Source organism: Macrotis lagotis, chromosome 4, assembly GCF_037893015.1.
Source record: "Macrotis lagotis isolate mMagLag1 chromosome 4, bilby.v1.9.chrom.fasta, whole genome shotgun sequence".
Lineage (NCBI taxonomy): Eukaryota > Metazoa > Chordata > Mammalia > Peramelemorphia > Peramelidae > Macrotis > Macrotis lagotis.
The window spans coordinates 125,708,039-125,725,422 of NC_133661.1; the positions used below are offsets into that span (position 1 = coordinate 125,708,039).

Consider the following 17,384-nt stretch of genomic DNA (forward strand, 5'->3'; position numbering starts at 1 on the left):
CAATGATGGCAAAAAGTAATAAAGAACAGTAGAAACAAACAGCTTTGAAAGACTAAAGGTCTCTGAGCAATACAATGACTATGATTCCAGAGGGCTGATGATACCTCCTGACAGAGGAGTGAAGGACTCAAATGCAGAATGTTTTTAGCCAGGGTTAATGTAGGAATCTGTGTCATGTGACTGTAATTTTCTTTAAACTAGAGTTTTGTTTTGTTTAATTTGGAGGGGAGATGCTAATGTGAGAAAAAAAGAAATCACATTTGTTAATTGGAAAAAAAATGCCAAAAAAAGTAATAAAGATCTTACCAGAGGTTCCTGAAGAAAGATATGATCACCCTGGGCCAGAATACATGCTTCTAGTTTCAATGGAGGCAGCAGGTCATACTTTGGCTCATAATACTGTTTTAACTACTTAGCAGAAAAACAAAGATAGTGTGATTTACAGCTATTCATTAAATTTCTAATAGTCCGGCCAATATGATCAGAAAGGATAATGATCATTGTTAGAAGGGTTGTGGGAAATCTGAGACACTATTACATTGTTGGTAGAGCTGTGAACTCATCCAATCTTTCTGGAGAGAAATTTGGGACTACACCCAAAGGGCAACAAAAATAAGCATACCCTTTGATCCAGCAATACCACTACTGGGTCTATATCCTGAAGAGATGATAAAAAAGGGTAAAAACATCACTTGTACAAAAATATTCATAGCAGCTGTTTGTGGTGGCAAAGAATTGGAAATCAAGTATATGTCTTTCACTGGGGAATAGCTTAGCAAACTGTGGTATATGTATGTCATGGAACACTATTGTTCTATTAGAAACCAGGAGGGATGGGAATTCAGGGAAGCCTGGAAGGATTTGCATGAACTGATGCTGAGTGAGATGAGCAGAACCAGAAAAACACTGTACATGGGAGCGATGATCAACCTTGATGGACTCACTCATTCCATCAGTGCAACAATCAGGGACAATTTGGGGCTCTCTGCAATGGAGAAATACATCCGTATCCAGAGAAACAACTGTGGAGTTTGAACAAAGACTAAGGACTATTACCTTAAATTTAGAAAAAAAAAAACAAACTGATATCTTAATGTCTGGTCTTGCTATCTCTTATACTGTATGTTTCTTCCTTAAGGATATGATTTCTCTCTCATCACACACAATTTGGATCAATGTATACCATTTAAACAATGTAAAGACTGACAAATTGTCTTCTGTGGGGGGTGAGGGGAGGGAAGTGAGATTAGGGGAAAAATTGTAAAACTCAAAATATAAATAAAATAAAAAAAAATTCTAATAGTCCTGGTAATAGTAAGTAATATGGGTCTTTAACATCATCTAATGACTTCATAATAAAAATCATTGGTAAATTTTCAGATATATATGGAATCAGGTTGGGTAGTATACAAAGTAAGTTAAAAAGCTCAGCTTGTAAAGGATTAAGTTCTTTACCAAGGGAGAAAGAAAATGTATGGGTATTCAAAAGTATTCTAATATTTTGACTTTTTTTTGCCAATTCTTAAATATCACATTTTTTTTTAATTGAGCTTTTATGGATAACATCTGATTTATGAATAACATAGTTTTTCATAGTATGTTCTCCTCTCCAATAAACATCCCATTTAACATATTTTTAAGGGGGGAAAAAGGAAGGAAAAAATAGCACAATAGATACATTTTAATATACATTTAAGTATACATTTTAAAAATCTGAACATCCCATCTCCCTGAAAGAGTAGATCGGGAGGCAAACCAAATTATTTTATGAGGAAACCCCTTATTTTATGAGAAAGAAACAGAGGTTCAAAATATGAATTTACCAAAATACCTTGAATAAAAAGAGGCTGACCAAGCATCTTGTCATAAGAAAGTCATGGTTTACCCAAGGAAAGAACTCTATGTTCCATTCCAACTGGAAGAGTCTATTTATTTTGAATACCTATTTATTTTGAATATCTAAATGCTAATTCTAAGATATTTGCATACTATCACTATTTTATTGGTCAGTATCTGTTCTAAACAAAATAAGTTGAAAAATAATTTTGAGTTTTCAAAATAAATTTTGTTTTTCAAACTCAAAGTCCATTTTAAAAAATTCTTAGACCTTGAAAATTCAAAGTCCTAGCCTAAAAACGAGGCAAATGATTTTATTAAAGATCATGCAGTAACTACAGATGGCAGAGCTAGGACTAAATCCAGGCTTCCTGACATCTAGACCACCTCTTTTCCCATTATTTCATTCTGCTATTTCTATTGTTAAATGCAATGTTTTTTCTTGCCCAGTTTTCCATTTCTGATGATACTATTTACTGCTAAGAGGGACTTCAAAATTCTGAATTTAAGATAATTTGAGATCTGTGGGCAATAATTGCTAGGTACTTGCTGTATGGCAGGTAATGCCATCCTGTAATAATTGGTGGGAGAAGGAAACTTAGGCCATTATTACACATCTAGTATACAAGATAACATGGGACTGAGATGCACTGGTTGGAAGTTGGTGTTTTGGACTCTGAAATCCTAAAAAGGTCAATCCACTTGAATAATTTCCTTTAAACATCTGCTTTTGATTCACTAAACATACTTTACCTGAGTGAGTAGAGTGTGCATAACTGAATTAGCCAACTGAGAATTTCTTCGAAGGACATCATAAAAACCCTGAAGGAAGTTAAACAGGGAACACATGAAACTCCATCACAAAGCCAACTTAATGACTAAGATGATGGTTTAACAATAACATTGCTTCTCTTAAAGAAGCTTTAAGTATACCAGATATATTCACTCCTGTAACCACATATTATCCTTTAAAGGAAGCTAGAGATGCCTATTTGTTCAGTATTAAACATTAATGAATAAATGTTGTTTGTCCTTCATTTTGAAGATCAATGACATCATACAGTGATCTTAACTCATAGGTAAATTGGATTTAAGTGAAACAGAGTTGCACAAAGTTGTCAGTCTCACTCTCCCTTCCAGAGTCCTTGTATTCCACTGGCAAGAAAAAAATCAGGATGATTGGTGAGGGCCCAGGGATTCTGTAGATGACCTTAGAGTCTTTATGCCTGACCAGGCTCTAAGTGCTCCACTTTGTCTGCTTTAGTCACCTTCATAACTATTGGACTATATAACTATATAACTATCACCCACCCATTCTACCAGGAGATGTCTTCACATATTTGGAGTACACATTCCCTAACTCACTCATAGGTTTAAGGCTTGTTGGTTATTCTTAATCTGGTTTAGCCTGTCTATCTGCCAGGAAGATTTACTAAGGTGTGGCTGCTTGTATGATAAAACTTGTTGGAATCATAGGTGAGAAATGAGGGTCAGGCAGACACCAAAGATGGATGAGCAGATCTGAAAAAGATCAGCATACCATCATACCCAAGGTACTGTTCTCCCTGAATATTCCATATACCCCAATGCAAAGAGAGCAAACATAAACAGGTCAATTACTGCAAAAACAAAGCTCTAATTAAAACAGAAATTTTCAAATTAGGTTTAAGGAAAGGAAAACTTTTGGAATTGGGGTCTCTATCAAAGTCAGCATATGTTAACATTTTAATAAACATCCTTTGTTTTCAGTCTCTGTCTACAACTCCTCCTCTGGTAACTGGTCTGTTCCTTTCCCTTTGGTATATTCTCTATACTTCAACCCAAGTACCCATTCTAGTTCTAAGTACCTAATTATGAAAGGAAATGATTTTTCCATCAACCCTTCTGAAATTCCCTGAAGTAGGTTAGGGTTGGACTTAAATTTAGCTAAATTACTTTATTAGGCAAGGGAAAAATTTGAGCATCATTAAATCTATTTACCTCATAAAGCATGAGCCGCACATCAGCCTGTTGCCCTAAGCATCTCCTTAGGCTATCTAAGATCTCTAGACAAAAAGCTTCATTGGCAACAGAATTGTAACGGCTGTGAACATCCACGTGGACCTAAAAAAAAAAAAACGAGACTGGTTAGTATCCATCCTTTTATCAAGATAGTCAAACAAGAAGGAAAATATGTATGTATATATATTCCTATGCCAAGAAATTCAAACCTAGCTCTCTTTGCCTGTCAAATGCAATTACAGAGTCCTATATGAAGTAGTGGTTGTGTCAAAGCTGAGCCGCTATGCTTCTCAAACTCTACTTAGAAACAAGATCTATAAACTAAATCTTTCATCAAAGGATTTGGAGCACATTTACTGAAATTAACTCAATGAACAATCTTTCTCAGTTGGCAGCAAGCAATGTGTTTGGGAAGACACATTAACTATTGCCTACCACAAGAGGTATAATAATAAAATACTAAATGATACTTTAGTGATCTGAAAGAATGAACATGACTCCTAATGTATGATGCTTATTACCAAGAAGTCGCTTAGAAATCAAGAAGAATGTCTCTTTCATTGACCTCTGTCTTTTCATGATTCCTTAATATTAATGCTGGCTCTAGTTCTCTTATTCTTCAGTTCAGTCATTTGGATGATTTCAAATATTATTTCTATACAAACCATTCCCAAATGACCCAGATCAGCCCCAACTTCCATTCAGAGAACCAGACTTTCAACTCTAATTACTCAAGGGTAAACTTCACCCATTTGTTTCACTAGTATTTCAAACTCATTTATGTCCCAAAAAGAACTTTTCTCCCCAAACTCATTTCCGTTTTATACTTCCCTGTCCCTAATAATGGTACCATCCACCATTAGTCATCTTTGTCAGAAACTCTCCAATTTTTCCTTGTTCCTCATTCTCCATATCTAATCAGTTCTCAAAGTGTGTCATTTACATTTTAAGAGCTTCTGGCAATGATAATATCCCTTCCCCTCTATTCTCATAGTAATTTTGATATATGCCTTTACTACTACTTTCCTTGTCGATTTAATAGCCTGATAAAAGATCTTCCCATCTCCATTTTCTTCCTCTCCAAACTATTCTTGACATTGCTTTCAGATTAATTTCCTTTGTGTTCATGCCACACTTCTGCATAAAAATCTTGGATGGCCTCTGTTTCCCTCTACAATGTGACACCATTCTACCACAGAAGTGAAGTAATAGTACTTCTAAGCATATATGCACCAAGTGGTATAGCATCCAAATTCTTAAAGAAATATTTAAGTAAGTCACAGGTTCATGACCAAACAAGAGACAGAGATCATTATGAGAGGTAAAATAGATAATTTGATTATATTAAAAAGCTTTTGTACAAAAAACCCCAATACAACCAAGATTAAAGGAAAGCAGAAAGCTAGAAAACAATCTTTACAGCCAGTGTCTCTAATAAAAGTCTCATTTCTTCCTAAATATGTAGAGAATTAAAGCAAATTTATAAAAATACAACCCATTCCTCAAATGATAAATTGTCAAAGAATATGAACAGGAAGTTTTCAAATGAAGAAATAAAAGCTATCAATAGGCATTTGAAGAAGTGCTCTAAATCACTTGATTAAAGATATATGCAAATTAAAGAACTCTGAGGTACCACCTCATACCTATCAGATTGGCTAATATGACAAAAATGATAAATGTTGAGAAGATGTAGGAAAATTGGGCCACTAATCCAGTTGGTGGAGTTGTAACTGATCCAACCATTCTGGAGAATAATTTGGAACTAGCTATAAAACTGTATACTCTTTGATCTAGCAATACTTCTACTACATCTCCTAAAGAGATCATAAAAAAGGGGAAAGAATGTATATGTGCAAAAATATTTATAGTAACCCTTCTTGTAGTATTAACATATTTGGAATTGAGGGGATGCCCATCAATTGGGGAATAACTGAACAAACCATGGTATACGAAAGTAATGAAACACTACTACTATGCAATAAAAAATAATAAATAGGTAGATTTCAGAAAATCTTAGACTTATAGAAACTGAAATAAAGTGAAATAAGCAGAACCATGAAAGCATTGTATACAGTATCAGCAACACTGTGTGATGAGCAACTATGAATAACCTAGCTCTTCTCAGCTACAATAATTCCAGATATGTAAAAAGGACTCATGAAAGAAAATGCTATCCGCAGCCAGATAAAGACCTGATGAACTCTGAATGCAGATTGAAGTATACTTTTTTCACTTTATTTTTTGTTTTTTTCCTTTTGATCTATTTTTTTTCACAACTGTGACTAATATGGAAATGTTTTACATGATAGCACATGCATAACCTTCATCAAATCGTCTAATATTTTAGGAAGAAGGAAAGGAGAGAGGGAGAAAAATTTGGAACTCAAAGTCTTATAAAAATGAATGTTAAAAATTGTCTTGACTGCAACTGGGAAAAAGTACTATTAACAATTTTAAAATGAAAGACAACAGTTTAAAAAAAGACTGCGTATTTTTCAGTATATGTGAAATGTGTAATTTTATATTATGGTTATTTGCAAATATGCCATAGGTTCTATACTAAATAAACTATATGAGGTGAGAGACCTCATTGCACTTGAGCACTGACCTCTTTCAGGGATGTAACAAATCTTGAATTCTACTTTGCATAGAGTAGAAATTCAATTTAATTCAATAAGTTTTTATTTTTATTTTTAGGGTTTTTTTGTAAGGCAAATGGGGTTAAGTGGCTTGCCCAAGGCCACACAGCTAGGTGATTATTCAAGTGTCTGAGGCTGGATTTGAACTCAGGTACTCCTGACTCCAGGGCCGGTGCTCTATCCACTGCGCCACCTAGCCGACCCTCAATAAGTTTTTATGAATCATTTAAGTATTAAGTCTCTGTGCTAGGCACCAGGGACATATAAAGTTAAAACAAAAAGTCCGAACACACTGCATCTGCCAAATGGGATGAGCTCAAAGTAGTGAAGTCCTGGGCTAATCTTTAGAAAGTAAATCACAGAATTCAGAATTCATGAGGTTCATTTTTGGAGCTAGTTCATTAGATCATCAAGGCTTCAAGATCTGAATTAAAAAGAAAAGAAAGCTGCTGAAATGTTCTGTTAGTTCTTATGAATCATCCTTACCTGAGTGGCACCAATACTCTGACTGCATTGAGATGAAGACAAGCTGCCCAGAATCTTAAAATTCTTCAATAAAAGCAAAAATCCAGCAACTGCAGATTTTCGGGCTTCAAGTTGACTGGCTCAAGGAATTAAAAAAAAAGAAAATCAACAAATGGTACAAACTTTATTACAAACAGGTTTCTGAGAAAAATCTAAATCTTTTCTCTACAAATAGGGAATCTATATGAGCAAGTAACAGATACAAATTGAATTTAGATATCCAAAGTTGCTTAAAATAATTAATGGTTCCAAAAATAATTATTTCAAAAATTGACTATTTAAACTCATGACAACACTGTAGTTCCTTCTATCTTTCTGACAAAATGATAAAAGGTTTAAAAACAAGATTGTTCATGGATCATACGATGAAATAACTGAAGTTATCTATAAGGAATGTATTTTGACATTTTATACACACACACACACACACACACACACAGATAGGTAGAATTTCTCTTTTTGGGCTGAAGATGGAAATGGTAAGAAATGAATTTTAGGCTCCCAAAGCTTACTCACTTGGCAAACATGGCTTTTCGGAGAACAAGTATTAGAGAATCTCTCATTGACATGCTGACTTTTAAAAGGGGCTAAAAGGAAAGAAAGAATCAGTGAGTGAAAACAAAGCAGAGTTTTTGAGCACATGTAGAACTTAGCTTGATTTTTGCTGGATATAGTTACCAATCCATATGAAATTTCAGTCCCTACACACTTAAGTTATGCTTTTATTATTAATACTTTATGATCAGTGTTTTCTTTGCTAGGCTAAAAAAAGTTATTTCAGGTGTGACAACAAAGAAATAGCTTTCTATGAAATGCTGTACAAAACTAGCTTTGAAGTCCACTGTGAAATATGGTCCATAATCAATAATCCTCAAAGAAACCCAAAATTTTGCAGATATATTATTAACTTTAAAATATGCTGAAGGAGATTAAGTTTGGTGAAAAGGACAGAGAAATAGACTATTTCTTAATTTAAAATTTTCCATTTTTAGAATGGAGCAGGTAGATTTTCTCCTATATTCATATTTATGTCTAAATAGATCAGCTATGCCAAGTTCCCCCCCTGAATTGAGGGGTCTCACCTGCACTGCTTTGAGCAGGCCCTGCACAGTGTGAAGGGGCAGAAAGGACAAATAGTCAAAAGCTTCAGTGACTTTTGATGAACAACTCTGAAGGACCAAAGGTGCATATATGATGATATTTGACAGCAGATCTGAAAAACAGAATCACTTATCAGTCACATGAGATAACTGAAGACCACAAATATTGCAATTTGAATGGAACTAAAAGGAAAATGTATACAGGAGAAAGAGAAAAGTTTATTTTGCCTTTTCCTTCACTGTCATCAGAACTTGAAAAAGGGCCTTTTTCAATGAATGAATGAAAAAAAAATGTTTATTAAGCACTTACAAGTACCAAGCACCATGCAAAATGCTGGTAATCAAGACAGCAAAGCAAGACAGTTCCTGTTCTCAAGGGGCTCCCATTCAGAGAGAAAGACAGTATGTACAGGAAACTTCAGCTGCAGAACAAATGGAAAGTCCCATCTGTGCAGCAGATAGTAATGTATCATTTTTAGTACCATTTCCATTAAGACCACTATATCTCTTTCCAACAGTGAAACATTTGACAACACCAAGGACTCTCTTCCTGGCCTTCAGGAGCCTGTGGATGTGGAGGTTGTAGGATTACAGTACCTGCCAGGTCACCTATAGCACACATCTCCACTGAAGTCCTATTCTGATGACTTCATGTGGTGTGGAGGCCATCATGGGTTCCAGAAGGCCATGCCAGTAGACTGAATAAGTAAACAAATGATGAAGAAAAGAGACACTAGATTTGAGGTTTTAAAAAATTGTATTTACCTACCTCATCTGCCACTCATATGCATAATTCTGGGCAAAAGATTTTACTTCTCAGAAATTCAGTTTCTTTTTCAGTAAAATGAGGACTAGATGACTTCTAAAACTCCTCCTAGGTCTACATCCATGTCTTAAATAAAGGATAAATTCTAGTGGTTCCTACCAAACTGAGAAGATTTTTAAGAGAAGACAAGACTCAAGAAATTCCAATTACACTACCTAAACAAAAATGCATACATTCTATTTCAAACTTTCAATCAATCAACAAATAGTTGTTAACTGCTTATTACATAAAAGGTACTATGTATTCATTGCTGTAGCCCCTGGATAACATAGAGACAAGGGCAAATAAAGCTTGGTTACTGTCTTCAATGAGCTTATAGAATTAAACTGAAGTCAATACAAAAACCCAAAAAAGTTCATTTAGCACAGAAACTGACACAAGATAGTAGTGGATATGGCGTTAGACTCAAGAGAGTAATAATGGAGAACTGGACCTGAAGTAAAGAAAATCTGAGTTTAAATTTTGTTGTCAACAACTGCTTGCTATGTGACCATGGCTAAATTACGGGAAACTCACCTCTGTAAAGTGGGATAATACCTAATTATCTATCTTACACTGTTGCTGAGATTCAAATAACATAATAGATGTAAAGTGTTTTTACAGATCAAATGCTTTAAAAATTATTATTATAAAATAAAAATGAGAGCCATATTAAATTGGGAATCACTGATGAGATGATTCAGAACAGTTTCAGAGAGGACAAAGTATACAAAGATAGGTCTTGAAAAATAAGAAAGCATTAGAGAAGGGTATTCTTTGAAAATACTATATTGTTCAGTCATTTCAGTTATGTCATGATTCCATTTGGTGTTTTCTTGGTAAAGATACTGAAGTAGTTTGCCACTGAGTCAAGAGAGTTAAGTGTAACACATTCAGGATCACACGGCTAACGATGTCTTATGCCAGATATTTGCACTCAGGAAGATTTATCTTCTTGTGTTCAGTCTTGGATATATAGCCACCTAGTCATAGATTCACTCTATCCTCTGTGTCACCTAGCTATAGCATGACTAAAAATCATGGATACATAAATTGATTAAAGGGATAGAAAGTAGAAGAGTTTGGGAGTTTAAGAAAATGAATTAAGTAAATCTTGAAACCCAGTCTTCCTAAAAAGGTTTAGTGCCATTTGAATCAATGGTGACATGCCAGCAAAGAAAGCTAAAGACTTTTGTGAAACCATTTGGGATTTTCTTGGCAAAGGTACTAGGATTGGGTTTGCCATTTCCTTCTCTTAGCTAATTTTGCAGATGAGAAAACTGAGGCAAAGAGAATAAATGACTAGCTCAAAGTGAGAGTTAGTAAATGTCTGTAACAAGATTTAAACTCAGGTCTTACTGACTCCAAGTCCAGTGCTGTGCTCATTTCCACAACTAGCTACCCCTAATGAAAATTGAAGCAACACTAAAAGTCATAAGAATAAAAGCTTGAGTGAGCTTCTGGAAAACTGATGAATTTGACCTGATGAGAAGTTTGAGTGAAAAGAAGGAGAAAAATAGAACAAGTTTTCAAACAAAGACCAGGTCCATGCATCAAATTTGTGTCATTTTAGCTCTTGGTAAAATTTTCACAAACATAGTTAAAGTTGCATAATACATAAAAATATAACAACCGTACTCTTTGGAACTTAATGACTAACAATGTCTAAGTCAAGAATTCCATTATACTGGCTGCCCAAATTTTTTTATAGATAGATCAGTGAAAATATTCCAGGAAATTTCCAGAAAGTTGCCCCAATACTTTCTGACTCATTACCTAAGAAATGACTGATGGAAGAAGATGCCTTGGAAACAACTCTGTTGAGGACTTGCTCGACAATCTCTTTTCTGATCATCTCATGGATCTGGAAAGAATAGAAAAACTAAATGGAGATTTTCCCTCAGGATATTGAAATCTCTTCAAGGTGACAATAACTCACTTTTTAAAAATCTTAGTAGTATTTTTTTCCAATTTCATGTAGAGTTTTTCAACATTGATTTTTGTAAAATTTTCTTCCTCACTCCCATTCCCCAAGAGAGTTTCCCCCAATTTCTAGCAATGACTAATCTACAGGGTAGTGATCTACTGTTCTAGCTCCTATAGAAAGTTCATTTTGGTAAAGATTCTTAATTGTATTCTATTCTGCTATGGCAAATCTAATTTATTTCAGTACTTAGACTGGTGAAAATGTGGCTAATTTATTTAAATAGACTAGTAGCAAAATGTGCTAAGTTGTCACTAGCAAGATAAAAGAAAGTAAGTTTTTATATTTTTAAATCTTACATATTCTTTAAAAAATTCAGTTTATCAGTTGTTTGTGACATTTAAAAGTTCAACTGTGCACTTAGGCCTTTAAAAACAGCAATTAGCCATAATTTCTAGAATTATCACATTTCCACTGACCTAAGCTAACATCTCTATGCAAAAGAAATCACATAAAAGGGTCCAAAAATGGATGACCATTTGAGGGAAGAATACCAAAATAGTATTTAAGATTTTAAGTTCAAAATTCTGAGGAAACACTAGAAATGGTAGAATAAGCTTAAAGACATGGCAAATCAAAGCGTGTGTGTGTGTGTGTGTGTGTGTGTGTGTGTGTGTGTGTGTGGTGGGGGGGGGTTGCAAGGCAATTGGGGTTAAGTGACTTGTCCAAGGTAACACAGTCAGGTCATTACTATAAAGTGTTTGAGGCCGCATTTGAACTCAGTTCCTCCTGACTCCAGGGCTGTTGCTCTATTCACTGTACCACCCAGCTGCCCCTTTGTGTATTTTTTTTTTTGCAAGGCAATGGGGTTAAGTGGCTTGCCCAAGGCCACATAGCTAGGTAATTATTAAGTGTCTGAAGCCGGATTTGAACTCAGGTACTCCTGACTCCAAGGCCAGTGCTCTATCCACTGGGCCACCTAGCTTCCCCCTCCTGTGTATTTTTTTAAAAAGAAAATCAACTAAATAGAATTTCTAGATATTAAGGATTCATCAGTTTGTTACTGAAATGATGGTATTATCAAACAATCCCATTTCTTGTCCTCAGGCAGAAACTACACCCACACTCACATCCATGTATTTTACCTCAACTTCCAGATTATAAATCTTACTTGTTCAGAACATTTCATTTTATTATTGCTGAAAAATATGTCAAAATGAGATAACCATTCAGTCTACCAACTGAAACAGAGGCTAATTTGTAGTCTTACCTTAAAAGTTTCCAACAGAATATTAGCTCCCAATCTGCATGCTTGTTGAGGTGGTGTTTTGGAAGGAACTAAGCTGGCTTCAGTAGTTTTTCCTCCAAGTATCTTCTTTGGTCCATATGAGTCCATCAGAATGAAACCAAGTTCTACTAGGCCCTGAGTGACATGATCCCAGCTGTGAACACTAATGGAACAAATCTTAGCTTAAAAGGATAGCATTACTAATTCAACAATATGTTTTAAACACCCATTGTGGACAGAACACTATGCTAGGCACTGGAGAGTTATAAAATTTAAAAAGAAATGGACAAGTTCTCAATATGCTTATCCCTCTGGAAGGTCGCAGTCTAGCAAAGGGATAGTTGCACACTTAATTATAGTAAACAATACTAGTTGTTAAATGAACTATAGATAAAAATGATACATGAAGTCCAAGGGTAAGGACAATACTGCTCAAAAATCACCAAGAAGAGATGGCACTGGAGTGATCCTCAGAGGATGGACAGGAATTCAATGAGCAAAGAAGATTTCATTCATGAAGAATAGTAACACCAGACTCATGAAGGTGGCAAAACCTAAGACATAGTTACTGATCAGAGCAATCCAATTTTACTGAAGAACAGAGTATCTAAAACTGAAACTACGAGACAAAATGACAGGCAAAGTAATCTTTATATAAAATTGAAACACTTTTTGCACAAGCCAATTCAATACAGCTAGAATGAAAAAAAACAATTGGAAGGAAAAACTATCAAACTTCTTTGGTAATGGTCTGATATCTGAAATATATAAGGAATTGATAAAATATAAAACAAGAGTCATTTTCCAATAGAATAAAGATATGAACAGGTAGTTTTCAAAAGAAATGCAAATTATTAAACCAAATGAAAAAATTCTCCAAATCATTAATTAGAAATATGCAAATTAAAATAACTCTGAGGTTATACTTCATGCTTATCAAATTGGCAGACAGTACAAGAGGAAAATGGTAATTGTTGGAAGAGCTTTGGTAGTATAGGGAAACACATCTTATTGGTCAAGCTATGAACTGTTTGAATCATTTTGGAAAACAATTTGGAATTATACCCTCAAAGTCACTAAATTCATACCCTTTGATGCAGCAATACCACTAGGAGGCATATATCTTAAAGAGATTTAAGGAAAAAAATCTCAGATTCTGTGGGAAAAGATTGTAAGAAGAGAGAGGCTTTGAGTTGAATTAGAAAAAAATCATGTGACTTGGAGGAATTTAGACAAGTAAAGAAAGACATTGAATTTGGTGTGGAAAAAACTGGCAAAATTGTGTAGAAATTGAAGAAAATTTGAAGAACAATAATTTTTCAGGTCCAAATGCAGATTCCATCAAGTTGAAAAAGAAGCAGGATTAAAGACAATTAAGAAAGCTATAAAAGAATTAAAGAAAATTAGGAGGTGGAAACTGGAGAGACTCAAAAAAGCTAAGGAGTAGATAACGGGCAAGATAAGACAAAGCAAAATAAGAAAAGTTAAGTGAAACAGAAAGTTAAGTAAGGTGATAGTGTGGATTGATGACTGGGGTAAATGAGTTATAAAAAGTTAGCTTTTAAAACTATAAAAAGTTTCAATTAGGAGCTTAAAGTTGAGATATAAATACTCATAGGTAACAAAAAAGGTCAGGGAAGGAGCCATGATGGCATAGAGAAGCCAGGAAATTGCCTGAGCTCTCCCCAGTTTCCCTTGGAAACATTAAATCAAGCCACTAAAAGAATTCTGGAACAGCAATATCTACTTTAGGAAAGATCTGTCTTTCTTGGGTAATGGGAAAGGAGAGTCCAGGTCAGGCAATGTCTAGGCAAACCACACAAAACCACAGCAAAGATCAGCAACCAAGGCTTCATGGTCCTAGCTCAAAAAGTCAATGGCAAAGCAGGTCAGATGCTGCCAGAGCAGCAGGCAAACCACTAGTTCCAAAACCCAGGGTAAAAGAGATACATCTAGGCTGGACTACTATAGCACAGTGGGCAAGCTGTCAGCCCCAGAGACTCTGGTGTAGAAAGCCAGTGACCAGATTCCTGGCCCTCAGTGAAAGAAGCTTGGCACAGAGCTCCCTGAAGCCCAGAAGGAGAGTTCAACTTTTTAAAAAAATGACCTTATTTATGGACACATTTCCTAAGATACTGGTTGGCCCACATATGTGGAATGAAACCATATTTTTCAAAGCAATAATGGCAGATGGGAAAGCATTATTTGTTAACTCACCTATTCTTAACCACTTCAAGGATCATGGTAGAAATACAAGATTTTTGAGGGACAAGGTTCTGCAGAAACTTTGAGCTGTGAAGAAGCTGAAGATCCTTGAAGCTTTTGAGAATTGATGTTTTCAGAAGGTCAAATACCTAATGCAATTAGAAGAAAAAGAAATCAAACAAAAATACAGCAACTCTCACTATCATCTTCTTATGTTAATATTATTAAATGTTTATCAGAACACAATCAAATGAATCAGGGAGACTTGGTTCTGTTCCTTGTCAATCAACAGTTGCATTCATGTAGTTTGGGTTTTTTTTTTTTTTTTTTTAGGTTTTTGCAAGACAATGGGATTAAGTGGCTTGCCCAAGGCCACACAGCTAAGTAATTGTTGAGTGTCTGAGGTCACATTTAAACTCAGGTACTTCTGACTCCAGGGCCGGTGCTCTATCCACTGCGCCACCTAACAGCCCCATGATATTAGTTTTGAAAGAGATACTTGCATATATCATATTCAGTCTCCAAATTGTTTTCTTGCTTTAGATTTGAGTTGTTATAAACAGAATTAAAGCCTGATGAATATGTTTAGTAAGAATGGAATACACTTTTCCAAAGACACATCAATAATTTTATAATTTCAGTAACTGGAAACCAATTCATAATTTTTAGTTAACTAATAATTTTTTTAGATCACTCTTAAATCTGTTTCAAATCCAAATCTCATTCGTTTGGTTTTTATGGTCAGCAGGAATCAAAATTTTCAGGTGCATTATTACACTCCCTCCTTTTCTCATTCTTAAATATCCTCTCTTAAATCTATAAATGTTTTCACATTACTTTTTGAAAATTTCAATTGCCTAATGCAGTTATTTATCAAATATTCCTTTTATCCTTGACAAGCTTCATGTTCCCCAGGTTGGGAACCCCTGATCTAAAACTTTGTCCTTGAGAGAATAGATTACAAATCATTCATTCTAACTCTTTGGTGTTAGGGAGACAAGAATTTTGAAGAGAAAGGACACCAGGTTGCTATATCCTTCTGACCAATCTACCCTCCTGAACTAATTTTTATTCAACTAGAAGCAATTTCTTAAAAATCATTTGTTAAAGTTATTATCCTTGCTTTTGGGAGCTCTCTTTCTTATTTCTACTCTTACTTCTTCTAACCCCTAATTTTTCTCTAAGAAAACAAAGACGAGGGGAAGCTAGGTGGTGCAGTGGATAGAGCATCGGCCCTGGAATCAGGAGTACCTGAGTTCAAATCCAGCCTCAGATACTTAAGAATTACCTAGCTGTGTGGCCTTGGGCAAGTCACTTAACCCCATTGCCTTGCAAAAAAACCCCCACAAAAACAAAGACATGAGAAAGCAACATATAAAGGTCAGTCACCCTGGCCACCCAAATAAAGACTCTAAACTATATAAACAATGGCAGAGACCCATGCTTCCATGGGCAATTCCCCCAAGGAAATAGAGAAAATGCTCACTAACAACACACTAGGTGTTGAGGAATCCACATAAATACCTGCTCCTCAAACCTTTGTATTCTTGCTACTGAGAGTAGAAGTGCAATGCTGAAGGGACATATAGTCTTGTTGGCATCTCCTTGCTGCCCAGCCTAGGATAAAGAAATCAGAAGAAAAGTTACTACTTACAGAAATAAAAGGACAGCATAGCAAAAAATACAACAATTTTTAAGTAAGGAGTCTTTCTCTCTAGGGGTTTAAAAGCACCTAATATATTTTTTGTATATAACTACTCAACAGGCATTAATTGATGATTCACCTTCATAGAAACCCTATGAAGCTGGTGGTTTGCTCTTTTTCTAGAGTGGTTGGTTAGTGACATTTATTTGACCCAATACTGCGCTGTTAGGAAATCTAGTCCTTTTCCTATTAAGTATTCCCTCAAAACAAGGTAGAATAGCCAGTAACTGAGTTTAAAAAGCATTCTTCTTGCTATTAGCAGTATCTATACAGAGCTTTAAAAATTACAAAGTGCTTTCCATGCCTTATCTCATTTGATTCCCAAATAAGATTGTTGGGGAAGGTATTCTATGTCTTTCCTAGAGGAGAATTCCAAAGTTCATACAAGTTCAGACACAATGCTAATAAATAAGGACAGGTGCTGGATTGAAGTCCCTGACTCCATGGCCAGTCCTCCATCCACTATATGAGACTGCCTATCCATCAGAGTACTGATAGGAAGTGGCAAGTTGAGTAATCTGTTACAAATTATTAATTGATAAAAATCTAAATACTTTTAAATTCAGAGGTTCTACTTTCATTACATTGCTCAGCAGGAGATATGACTAGGAGATTATGTAAGGCTCTGTCCAGAACAAATGTTACCATAATTTTTTAGAATAGAAAACTGAAACCAAGGTTTAAGTTCATACAAGATAATAATTGAGAAAAGACTATTTACTATCATATGATAGTTTTTTTTCATTAAAATGCAATACTATCAAGCTTTAAATGAAAACTGCTGGCTTACTTAATGATATTGAAGATCATTTGATCCAACTTTTCGTGTAGAAAAATACTCTACTTTAATTCTCACTTGATTCCTGGTATTACTGAGCAACATAAACTGATTTACAGTTTACATCTCTTTCCATTTCACCAGAAGACATTGACTCACATTCAGTTTTTGCTTTACCTTTAAGTGTTTCATGAGTTCTCTGCCTAGGTCCCGGTCCAACTTGATGGCAAACACAATGTGCAGGATAATGGTGCCTTCCACATGACGTAGTTCGCCAGATGGCATTGTGACAAGATTGAACAGACTAAAGGAATAGAAAAAAGGAACTGGGCTACAAGTCACCGGGCCTGAGCAAGAAGCTGAGACACTTAGGCACTAGACCCAATCATACTAGGCTCAAATAAAAAAGAAATTGACTTATTCAATAAATATTTTTGATTGTCTACAATGTGCAAGGCAGTATAGGACAAGAAGCAGTCTTTGTTTTCCAGGAACTTAAAATTGAACAGAGAAAATAAAAGATTTACTCAAAGTCCAAGAAAGACACTAAGTATTCAAAGAATTCCAAGGAAGGA

General features: G+C 35.1%; 1 protein-coding gene across 2 annotated transcripts in view; it reads right to left on the reverse strand.

Annotated features, from left to right (window-relative positions):
* FANCI (FA complementation group I) overlaps positions 1-17,384 on the reverse strand; it is a 52,438-nt gene that overhangs the window by 17,368 nt on the left and 17,686 nt on the right. For both annotated transcript variants that reach the window (XM_074234111.1, XM_074234112.1), the window contains exons 10-20: positions 16,987-17,113; positions 15,851-15,943; positions 14,339-14,475; positions 12,104-12,284; positions 10,686-10,773; positions 8,087-8,217; positions 7,521-7,591; positions 6,966-7,080; positions 3,817-3,939; positions 2,590-2,658; positions 307-408 (exon numbers count right to left, since the gene is read on the reverse strand). In XM_074234111.1, coding sequence (XP_074090212.1) covers positions 307-408; positions 2,590-2,658; positions 3,817-3,939; positions 6,966-7,080; positions 7,521-7,591; positions 8,087-8,217; positions 10,686-10,773; positions 12,104-12,284; positions 14,339-14,475; positions 15,851-15,943; positions 16,987-17,113 — 1,237 coding nt within the window. The remainder of the gene's footprint in view (positions 1-306; positions 409-2,589; positions 2,659-3,816; positions 3,940-6,965; positions 7,081-7,520; positions 7,592-8,086; positions 8,218-10,685; positions 10,774-12,103; positions 12,285-14,338; positions 14,476-15,850; positions 15,944-16,986; positions 17,114-17,384) is intronic.